The following is a 12,130-nucleotide window of genomic DNA, read 5'->3' on the forward strand; positions in this document are numbered from 1 at the left end:
CAGAATAATAGTAGAAGGAAGATTAAAGAAAAACAAGCCAACATACTTGGCATTTATAGACCTAGAAAAGGCATTCGATAATGTAGACTGGAATAAAATGTTCAGCATTTTAAAAAAATTAGGGTTCAAATACAGAGATAGAAGAACAATTGCTAACATTTACAGGAAGCAAACAGCAACATTAATAATTGAAGAACATAAGAAAGAAACCGTAATAAGAAAGGGAGTCTGACAAGGATGTTCCCTATCCCCGTTACTTTTTAATCTTTACATAGAACTAGCAGTTAATGATCTTAAAGAACAAATTAGATCCAGAGTAATAATACAAGGTGAAAAGATAAAGATGCTACAATTTCCTGATGATATAGTAATTCTAGCTGAGAGTAAAAAGGATTTAGAAGAAACAATGAACGGCATGGATGAAGTCCTATGCAAGAACTACCACATGAAAATAAACAAGAACAAAACGAAAGTAATGGTAAATGTAGTAGAAATAATGAAGATGGACTATTGAATGTAAAAATAGGAAGAGAAAATATTATGGAGGTAGAAAAATTTTGTTATTTGGGAAGTAGAATTACTAAAGATGGATGAAGCAGGAGTGATATAAAATGCCAAATAGCACAGGCAAAATGAGCTTTCAGTAGAAATATAATTTCTTTACATCAAAAATTAATTTAAATGTCAGGAAAAGATTTTTGAAAGATTATGTTTGGAGCGTTGCTTTATATGGAAGTGAAACTTGGACGATTGGAGTTCCTGAGAAGAAAAGATTAGAAGCTTTTGAAATATGGTGCTATCGTAGGAGAATGTTAAAAATCAGGTGGGTGGATAAAGTGCCAAATGAAGAGGTGTTGCGGCAAATCGATGAAGAAAGAAGCATTTGGAAAAATATAATTAAAAGAATAGACTGACTTATAAGCCACATAATAAGGCATCCTAGAATAGTCGCTTTAATATTAGAGGGTCAGGTAGAAGGAAAAAATTGTGCAGGCAGGCAACATTTGGAATATGTAAAACAAATTGTTAGGGATGTAGAATGTAGGAAGTACACCGAAATGAAACGACTAGCACTAGATAGGGAATCTTGGAGAGTTGCATCAAACCAGTCAAATGGAAAAAAATGTAATTAATGCAATAAGTAATAAAAATTGTTGAAAACAGACTAAATAAATAAATTATCAAGATATAATTTCAAAATTTTAAGTTTTGTATGACTGCTGCTTTGATGTTGGGAGTGATGTAAGAAAACTCATGTCAATGACAATGTAATCCAAAAGTTCATCTCCTTCCTTAGTGTATCAAGTCAAAAATATTAAAGCACTAGCCATTCTCCGTTTTTTGTGTTCAGAAAGCAGCCTGGAAACCCATCTTGAACACAGTTTTTTTAACTGCAGGATTTCAGTAACGATTTTGTATAGCACTGACCTTGAAAATAATGGGAATATTAGTGACAAAGTGAAAATCATGTATCATCAGTCTTCATGAATTTTTTCACCACCTTTGTGCACCAAATCATCTGTAAATGCAGAAGGTCGCCCTGATCATGGTTCATCATGTACACTGTCCTGCCCATCCTTGAATGGTCTTAACATTTATGCACTTTGCTGTCACTTACTGAATTAGGATTATAAACCTCACACATCTGGCGATGAATGTATGCTGCTGACACATTCCTTGTGGTCCAAAAATTGAATCACAGACCGTATTTCACATTCGGTGGGCCAATCAATTTGAAACATTTCAACTTCACAATATAAGCCATACATAGTGATTCTACAACTACAAATGGCATCTTCATTTGTGCAAGGCATGCTTAGAGCGGGGCGCATGCATGTTTCAACAGCCACCCCAAAATTTACAATGCTACAGCCACTCGGATCTTACTTAAAAAATAACCCTCAAATTACTAGTGATAGTACAGGGTAAAGTGTATACAACTATCACATAAATAAATCTTCAGTTTTAAATGTAGTTTAATATACACTATTCTAGTTTTTACTGTACGAGACAATCATTTTTTATCTAATTTTAATTTAACTGATATTATTTCCAGTGTGTATTCTTTTTTTTTGCAAGGTCTTTTTATAAATTTAATTTCATTGCTTTCACTTTTATTTTAAATAAATCTGCTTTATGCAGGTTCCAATAGAAAATGGCTCAAACTAGAGAGAACAACTGTATGAAAAACTGCGTAGTTCACAGTGAAGAGAATGAGAAATTTAACTAAAAATTATAATGAGACAAATTCCAATGTGTTACTATTTCCTGTGAAACTAAGCAAACTGTTTATTATTCCAGCAAATCAGAAAGATTTATTGTTAAAATTCAGAGATAAAAGAAATTTAAAAAAATGAATTTGTATGGAAAATCGTCTACTTCTGGAAAAAGGATTAAAAACAAAACATGATAGAAATGCAATATCTGTGGACACATTGTCAAGACCACATTAATATATGATTCAAGAATTTCACTTTGATAAGAAAACTGTCCATCTATAACCAAAATTGACGGTTGTAAAAAATACTTTTATTTTCCATGGATAGTAACTTAACATTAAACAAATGTTGGCAGTTAGATGATATGCTTGAAATTCCACAAGAATGGAATGCTATGAATTAATTAATTGATACATGTTAGAAATATATAATTCCCTAATGAATGCATTGCTATTGCATGAATCAGAAACATCTACTGCATATTACCATGGGTAGATAAACCAGCATAATTCAAAAAATAGTTAAACAAGAAATTAACACCAAATCTTCCAATCAACTATAATTGTTACAGATAAAAACTCTATTTTATCATTCAGTTTTAGCTGAAAAATTCCAACCAAACACACAGTGAAAATTGATACAGTAAATTAGTTATTGCAAAAAGATATAAAATATCTTTGTAGAAATACTGGATTTATTGTTTTCCCATGAAGCACCAACTTTTTCAGCAATGACCTTCAAATTAAAAAAAGCTCACAAGCATGCATTTCACTTTTGACTTTGTCATGTGAACTTTTTTGGTCTTTGTGATCCCTATGAACACCAATAAAAACTTTGATGTTTTGTCTCTGGATCACATTGGAGGAATCAACTCTCATCACCAGTCATAAAATGATTCAATAATTCCCAGGTAATAGTTTCTTCAAAATATCAAGTGACACATTTTTTGTGAGTCTTGCTGTTGCTCTGTGAAATTTTTAAGTACCATTTTGGCACACAAATTTCTCCTATTCCCAGAACTTCAGTTATTATTAGCCCAACAGTTTCCAAATAAGTAATTAAGTTTTCCCCAATCATTTTCAATGTCAATCTTCAAGTGAATTGTACAATTTCACACACCCTGGCTGTGTTGATCTCTCAGGGAGATTGATGGTCATCCACTGCCACTTTCATCTTCAACAATCGTTCTGCCTTGTGCCATGTTCCAACCTTGTACCTATGATATAATCTATGAGAGGGAATTGCATTTCCCATCTAAATGCAAGCATATATGACAGCTATTCAGAAAGTAACTTCCAATTCATTATTAAAAAACAGCAATTAATAAAAAAAAAATTATTACATACATCTTATAGCTGTATCATTTAGCTACTTTTCTACATAATTGGTGTCCAAATTAAGGCACTTGACATATCTGTAAATAAATTTTTAAGTACCTCTCCAAAATCTCTGCTGGCTGTGAATTAAGCCAGACAGTAATATTTTTCAACTCCTCGTCATTTTCAAAACACTGCGTCGCTAACCATTTCTTCATTTTCAGTAAAATGTAATAATCAATGGGAGCCAAATCAAAGCTGTAAGAAAGATGGTTAAACAATTCCCATTTGAAACTATCAGTTTGGCGAACAAGCGTGCATGGCTGTTGATTTAACATGAAACTCTACAGACCTTGGATAAAGTTCCTCTGAGCTACAGATCAACCAACTTATCTGTAGAGTGAAATGGGAGGGCCACCACTGTTTTATTTTGTTTTAACAAAACTGAAACTTTCCAACAGAAAATTTTAGTTCCTTCATTTGACCAACTCTACAAATAAATTGGGTGTCTGTGTGTCAGCAAGTCACTTTTAGTGTACTGGATTGAAATAAAAATGAGACACTGACTGCATACTAAATTTAATTTTAACATAAAACTGACACTAAATACATGAATTTTATTTTGGCTAATAGTCAACAATTTTGTCCAACATTGGTCTGTGATATGAGAAGTACGAGAAATAAGGCATATCAAGCAGCGGTAGAGGTGCTCACACCGTCGGCATCATTCACTGAGCACATCGTGCCAGCTTTGCGACACTCCTGAAACAATCTAGCTCACTAGGCACTGATCATTGGAGTACCTGTGCATAGCCCAGAACCTCCCCTTCCCAACAATATGTGTAATTTATATTAATATTGTCCAAAATACACTTATTAATACTTAAATTAATCTATCACGACAAACTCCAAACACAAACACACGAATCACCTCGCTATCACGTCTAAGTTGTGAGCTACACTAAATGGAAATAAGCAAGAACACTAGTTTTGGTAGACCTGTGCTGTGTCTCTTCCCCGCAAACCCACTCGCCAGTGACGCAAACTCAAAGTCGTATCAGTGAGCTGACCATGTATGTTATAAAATAACACCACATTTACATCTCTGAGACTAATAGTTAGAGAGTTATTAACCTTTTCATTACACTACAAATCTCTGTTCTGGTACTCGTATGTTTCAGTGTGATTTTAAAGACGTTTCATGTCAAAAACGATGGCCAAACTTAGCACACCAATTGTTTTTTTGTATGGCACTTCTCAATCTCTTCAATGCCTTGCAATTAAGTGAGGAAAAGATCTGGATAATTCTGTTATCATGAATCAACGATTTTCTTGAATTTTCACACTGACGCTTGCAATAAGTTCACCTGCGATAATTGAGGGTCGACCACTTCTTTCATTGTCAGGAATGTTTGTTTGACCTTCCCAAAACTGTCTTGAGTGACAATCAGCACCACTGTCTTACCACACTGTCACTCATGATATTTCCTCTATATACTGCACAAAGTTCAAAATGAATTTAAGCAGTTGACAAGTTTTTTCATGAAGGAAACAGATGACAGCACGTACTTCACAGTTGGCGGGATTTTCTATAACAGCAGCCATTTTGTGTGAGAGTTTTACAGAAACACACACATGAGTGATATTTTTAATACCACAAATAGAAAAACACTGAACCAGGTTATTCAACTGTGCGAAGATAGAATTGCTACCCCCACTCCTTTGTGCAATACTGAGGACCAAAGTTACTTTTTACAAATAGCCCCCCCAAGTACATAGACAAAATTATCTTGTAGAATGGTATACATACTATTATATTCACATTCTGTTTTTAACCCTTCAGTGCATTTCTGCAAACTTGTGTGTACAGAAATGGAAATCTTTTGACACGGCATTAGTCCACCAATAACTTTAGAAGGCATTTTATAAATAGTTTTTAAAGCTGTATAAAGAATAAGATAAGGAATATTTTGCCTGAATAATATTTCCAAATGTTTGCTTTTAAGACAGCCATATTTCATAATATAAATTCTGGTACAAAATCCTGTATAATATTTTTCTTTACAAAGTGTTTTTGTTCTTTTTTCAGTTTATTCTTTTTTTTAATATTAGGAGGGTATTTATATTAATATTTTTATTTATTCTTTTATTTATTACTTTAATTTTGTCATTAAAAAGTAAATCAACTCAAGTGTGGAATAAATTACATACTAAAGTTCTTTGAATGAATGTTTATTAATTTTTCTAATGACACACTTCAGCAATATTATTTACAAAGTAGAAAATTAATGTATACTAAAAAATAACAAATATATTGGCCTGCTTTCATTTTCTTATGATGCTCATAACTAAAACAACAGGATACTAATATAATGAATGGAATGGATTAACGGTTCAAATTATCTACATAAATGTACCATATATGCATTAACATCCAATCACCAATTCAAAAATATTAATAAAGGCTTAAAAATAAAATAAAATTTTACAAACCTTTGCAATTTGAAGAAGAACAATTGTATGTTTTACTTGGTCCAACATTACCTGTAATAAAAAAAATTAACAATAAAATATTATTCATAAAAATATTATAAAATTAATTTAATTTTTTCTTAATATAATAGAATGGAGGTAAAGAGCAATAATAATAATAATCCTTCATTAACATATAATAAGAGTACGTTTGAGTGTAAAAAGACTGTAAAAATTATGTTACATAACATAATTACAAAAATGATTATTAATCATCTGTAAGCCACATATAAACAAAGGCATTTAATCTCGCTAATACTTTAAATAGGCTATATAATAATTTTAAGTAGATTATTTAAAATAATAAAAAAAAATCAAGGTATAAAGTGCTTAAGCTCCAGCTTAAACTATGTAATAAATTTATAAGAGTAACACCTTAACATCCTTAAGAGTAACACGTCCCATGCCAGGCTTACTGGGGAAAGTGAGGAATGAAATAGTCTTCCACGGCCTTTTCACTGAGCCAACCATAATTGCATATCAGAATGTCAAACCCATTGAATGCAGGTTATACTAGTCCCTATAAGTGAAGCAGGCAAAATTTTTCAATGCTTTTCCATATTTTAAATAAAAATAATACTGTTTTACATTTTCTTTAAATTTTGTTCTTAAATTGGCAAAATTAAGCATTAGTTAGTTGTTATTAGTAACAACAAATTAAGAGATTTCTAATTTAACGAAGAGTTGTAAAAGAGAAGGGTGGGCAATCAAATCTTTTTATTTATTTAATTTTTAAAACTTATTTTATCTAAAATTATAAACATCATTTGATGGTGTTAGTTAAAATTAAAAACTACAACTGAAATTTTCTTTCAATTAAATTAAAACTAGATAACAGACAGAGAAACAATCAATAACTGAATACACATAAAAATTAAAACCAAACAATGGTGATGAAAATTTGAAAACAGTCAAAACAGGAAACAGAGTAAAGATGAGATAATCATCTATTTAAACAACACAGAGAAAAACCTAATTAACTAATATGCAGACTAAATATTTAGAGTATGAAGAAAATCAGCAAATAATTCAAATGTTAGAGAATAATAACAAATAAATCATAACTGATGACTTGTAAATAGCAGAAAACATTATTTTATTTACATCACATCAGGATGGCCATTAAATGTACTTATTTTGTTCAACCTTAGTAAGTGGATAGTAATGCTACTTTTTTTTCTGTTTAGCCTCTGGAACCACCGTTAAGATATTACTTTCAAGGATGAATGAGGATGATATGTATGAATGTAAATGAAATGTAATCTTTCACAGTCTCAGGTCAACCATTCCTGAGATGAGTGGTTAATTGAAACCCAACCACCAAAAAACACTGGTATCCATGATCTGGTATTCAAATCCATATAAAAGTAACTGCCTTTACTAGGATTAGAACCTTAGAATTTTTGACTTTGAAATCAACTAATTTGCAATGACAAGTTCACCACTAGACCAACCCAGTGGGTTGTAATGCTACTGAACACAATGAATCAGTATGTTTATTAATTCTATTTAAGCAGGCCTGGCTTTACTTGATAGCCATTATGCTTAGGTTAAATTATGGCCAACAGAAAAGAGTCATTCCACAGGTACCTTCACCAGATAACATGAAGTAGTGAAAGAGCAAGTATAAACTTCTAGCATCCTCCATGGAAGATCAGAAGAGTTAGCAAAATTGGATAATAGATTCTTACGACACTGACCAGTTTGGGATAGAAAGTAATTGGTGTTTTCTTCCTTAAAAAGACAAATTGTGTTTTCAAAATTATTGATTAATAAAACATGAAATGATCTGATTAATTTGATAAAAAAACTTGGTAACTGCAAAATATAACAGTAAGGAAACTAATTGTGGATCAAGCCCTAATAACAGATCACCCGTTCTAATGCTGTTACTAATTTTACTCAACATTAGATCACACAGCTAGTCTCTTTTGTTGAGGTATTGTGCTTTGATCTGTAACAATCACCAGTTGGCAGAATTCAAGTGTGGTTTAACAAAGTTATACATGTAATCATCATTGCTAATTTCCTAAGGAAAATTAAGGTGCATAAATTAAAACTATCTAATTAAATAAGTATTTGATAGTAATAATTTTTAAACAGAGTAAAGCTCAAACCTTGCACTTTCATTTAGTAATACAATTGTTAAGCAGTTCTGTCATCTGTGCGGGTCTGTTGCTTGACTTTCTTTTCAGGTGCCAATATGTCACACCATGCCTTTCTTTTGAAAACATTTTTTTTTTTCATATCTTAATGATAAACAGATAATTTTTTTTAAATGGGTTTAGTTTTAAATTTTTGTTTATACAAATAACAGTATAAATAATTGTTGAAATAAAAATTTTGTCCTACACCATATCCATGCTTTTTTTTCTTCATCTTTTACGACCACATAGGATAACTTTAGTCAGTCCATTGTCCAATTCTCTTTGAACGGACTATTCAGGCCTTGCAGTCTTCCCAGTACTTTTTCATACGTTCCAATCTCCGTGCCCTTTCTGGTGTTGAAAATGTTCATGTTGTGAACATCAAGAAAGAAACTCACAAGTTTCTTTCTTATGAGTGTGAAGCAAGTGTTTTGTCCTTTATTTTTTTGTTTAATTTTATCTTATCTGTGGTATCTTCTGGTGTAGGGCCAATTTTCTTCAGATCCTCCTTATTTCTCTGATCCATTTGTATCCTGTCTCAGTGTTTTTTGAGTCGAGATTGTATTGTATCAACTGTTTCAGAAGTCTTGAATCTTGCAACCTCATGAAGTGTCCAAAGAATCCTAGTTTCCTCTTATGCATGGTATCAGTAATAGGTTCTAACTCATTGTATATGACTTTGTTGGGCAAGATCCACTGCCCATCTTTCTGGTACTTTTTGTTGAAGCAGATTCTTCCAATTCATCTTTCAATTTTCTGGAGTCTGTCGATCTTGAGTATTCATTCAGGTGGAAGAGTGTTTCTGCTGTGAACATGCTTTTCAGTTTTATAGCTGTGTTGTAGTGTCTTATTTTTGTGTTTATGGAAGACTTTTTTACTGAAGGTGTACCAGGTTAATTTTTGTTTTTAGCTAATTTGTTTGTTCTTATTGGTTTGAGGTTTTTTCGTTTAGGTTATTTGTTATTATTTCTCTGAGATATTTAAAATGGGTTACTATTTTGACTTAAATTACCATTTAGGCTTATTTCTTTTGTTTTGGTTTTTGGGGCATAATTTCTGTATTTTTGAATGATATTTTGAGGCCAATTTTATTGGCAATGTTTTGAAGTTTGTGTTTTAGTTTTGTTGATATCGTTTGCTAGCAGTGCCAAGTCGTTGGAGTAACCAAGGCAGTTTGCTTTGATTTTTTGGCCTATTTTTATTTTTGGGGGCATTTTTTTGAGTCATTCCCTCATTACCATTTCCAGAGTGCAGTTGAATAGTAGTGATAAAGAACCCTTGGCACAATCCTGTTTTGATCTTAAATGGTTTTGAGAGGTCACCTCTGAATTTCACTTTTGATTTAAGTGTTTATGAGTGTCAATTTTATCATGTTTATTAATTTGGTATATAGTTTGAGGAGTGTTAAAATTGCCCATGCTTTGTAATTAATATATATTTTTATTACAGCATACTACAAGCTATTAAGTCTAATAAACTATAACCTGGTATAAAACTAAACAGTACTCTTTTCCTTATTTTTATGGATGTCTAGAGCCGAGAAATATATGGAAGATCTTAAGAGAGCCATAAGGGCAGTGAAAATGGAAATAATGAGGCCACCTTTCATTGGCCACCAGAGAGGCAAAGAAAACTTATGAAGTTCCTTTTAATACAATTTGATGATGAGTTATTGGTGAAGTAGACATATATTGTAAGAAACCTAGCCTAAAACCATTTCTTGGGACAGAATGTAAAAAATAAATTGCTGGGGATGTAGAGTCCAAAAATTAAGCAAATTTTTTTAAAGTGCAATGCTATCTAAACAATTGTACAAAAGTTTTATGTTGCCAAATTAACCTCTGCCAGCCTGAAAATTTGTCCAGTGCCCATGCAAGTATGTCTTCATGGGCACTTCAATTTTAAAAGAGGAATTTTTTGAGAAATTCATAATTTGATGATGGAGCTTAGTATTAGTGGTGCAGACTTGTACAACACAGCTGAGTCAGTGCTGACTATGGTAAATAAAGATGGGAAAATAATTGTCCCAATAAGAAGCAAAACTGTGACAAGAGTCAAGTCAAGTGAAATAATAAGAGTCAAGGACAAGTGTCAAGAGAAATGAAAATATAACACTTGTATGTTAAAATGCGACTGCTTCTGTAATCCTTCCCCCACTGGTTATATTCAAGGGAGTTAGACTGAATGAAGATCTCATGCTAGAAGCTCCAGCAGATACCATTTTTGCTACATCTCCCAAAGGGCTATATTGATTCTGAAATATTTTACACATGGTTTGTGAAATTTCTAAGCAGAATATCTTCAAGACATTCTGTATTGCTTCTTTTGGTTGGGCATTCTTCTCATCTCTCTGAAGTCCTCTCCTTCAGGTTACACACATAATTTTATATTTCCAAGGAAGTTGTTGCAAATGATTTTTAGAAATATTAAATGCTTTTTCTTTTGTTTAAGTTAGTTTAAACCTGAACTCAAGTTTAAAAAAAGCTGATTTATATCAGGACCAACAAAAATCAATTTCTTTAACTTGATCTCACTAGCGCATGGGAATTTCTGAAAAGACACATTCTTTGCTTTCTTCTTTCGTGTTTTCACAGATCCTAATTAATATTAATTCTGTACTCAATGGCAACCAGAAGACTTTTATGCGGTTGATTAATGGTGGTTAAGCCACATTCTTCTTACTGAAATTTTTAAGTAAGGCATTCTTCTTTCCTGAAATTGTTTATCTGTAGAACAATCATTCCTACAGATGTCAGTTTTTATTCCTAGCATATTCATACTGTTCACTGAGAAATGATCTGTGTGATCTCCTTACTCAGTACCTAATGCCATTACTATCTGGTCAGCAAAAAAGTTCCATTGGGGATCATATTTTCAGCAATTGCTAATGTTTTTATTTGTTTTTCATCTAAACTACAAAAACAACTGGCACTGAAAAATGTTTGTGTCATTATGTTTTGTTAATCTCATTAGATTAACTTTAGATTGATCAATAGCTCCAATCATTAGGAGGATAGTCAATCTGAATTTTTCCTAACAGTGTATGGACGTACTTAGTAACATCAAACTGTCTCTTCCTATATAATGATATCCTCAAATTTCACAGATCAAGTAACCGTTCTTTGGTTTTAGGAAGATCCAAGTTTTGAATCGTCACTCAATTCTCACCAGGTTAATAAATTTGGTTATGTAGTGATATATATTGGAAAATCCTCTTTTTCTTAAAAACATATTAGATCCAGTTTTGGGTGAAATCTCTAAAGATCCAGGGTCAGTTCCATACACTGAAAAATTATGAAGCATATCTCTGAAGAAGGAAGACCCAGGTAGACTACTTCGTGTAAAGATTTTCTGAAGAAAGTGAAAGATGAAATCATTTAATTAAATGTTTTCAGTTTAAAAAAGTAGCAGTTAAGTTACATGTTTTTGAAGATCTCACTTTTTATCAACCTTACGCTAGAAGTAAAAATAGTGCAATATCTTTAAAGGTACATATTAAAGGCTACCTTTAAAGAGACATATTATTCTTTTAACATTAAATCTCCATCGATAAGACAGAACATATTTTTATTAGCTCAAATAATAAATAAAGACAAATTATTTGCTTATTCACTAACAGCCACTTAACACAGAAACAACAAAAAAACAATCATGCAAATATAGTAACATGAATTTAATTTAAAAAACCCTCTTACATTGGCATGATTCAATATTGCTTCACATCTTGTTCTATCCTCTTCTTCCATTGGTTCCATTCTTTGCTCCAATGCCTAATTAAACAATATTTATTAATAACATACTAAAGAGGAAAAAAAATAGTAAAAATGTAGCAGTTTTATGTAAAATAAATCAACAGGTTTGAAATTTAAAAAAAACCTGTCATATATTAATTATAAAAACATAGGTTTCTATCATA

General features: G+C 31.7%; 1 protein-coding gene across 6 annotated transcripts in view; it reads right to left on the reverse strand.

Moving 5' to 3' along the window:
• LOC142321696 (oxysterol-binding protein-related protein 9) overlaps positions 1–12,130 on the reverse strand; it is a 365,914-nt gene that overhangs the window by 244,472 nt on the left and 109,312 nt on the right. For all 6 annotated transcript variants that reach the window (XM_075359985.1, XM_075359988.1, XM_075359986.1 and 3 more), the window contains 2 exons: positions 11,910–11,984; positions 6,029–6,079 (listed from right to left, as the gene is read on the reverse strand). In XM_075359985.1, the coding sequence (XP_075216100.1) occupies positions 6,029–6,079; positions 11,910–11,984 (126 nt within the window). The remainder of the gene's footprint in view (positions 1–6,028; positions 6,080–11,909; positions 11,985–12,130) is intronic.

This window comes from Lycorma delicatula, chromosome 3 (assembly GCF_047948215.1).
Source record: "Lycorma delicatula isolate Av1 chromosome 3, ASM4794821v1, whole genome shotgun sequence".
NCBI classification, from domain to species: Eukaryota; Metazoa; Arthropoda; class Insecta; order Hemiptera; family Fulgoridae; genus Lycorma; species Lycorma delicatula.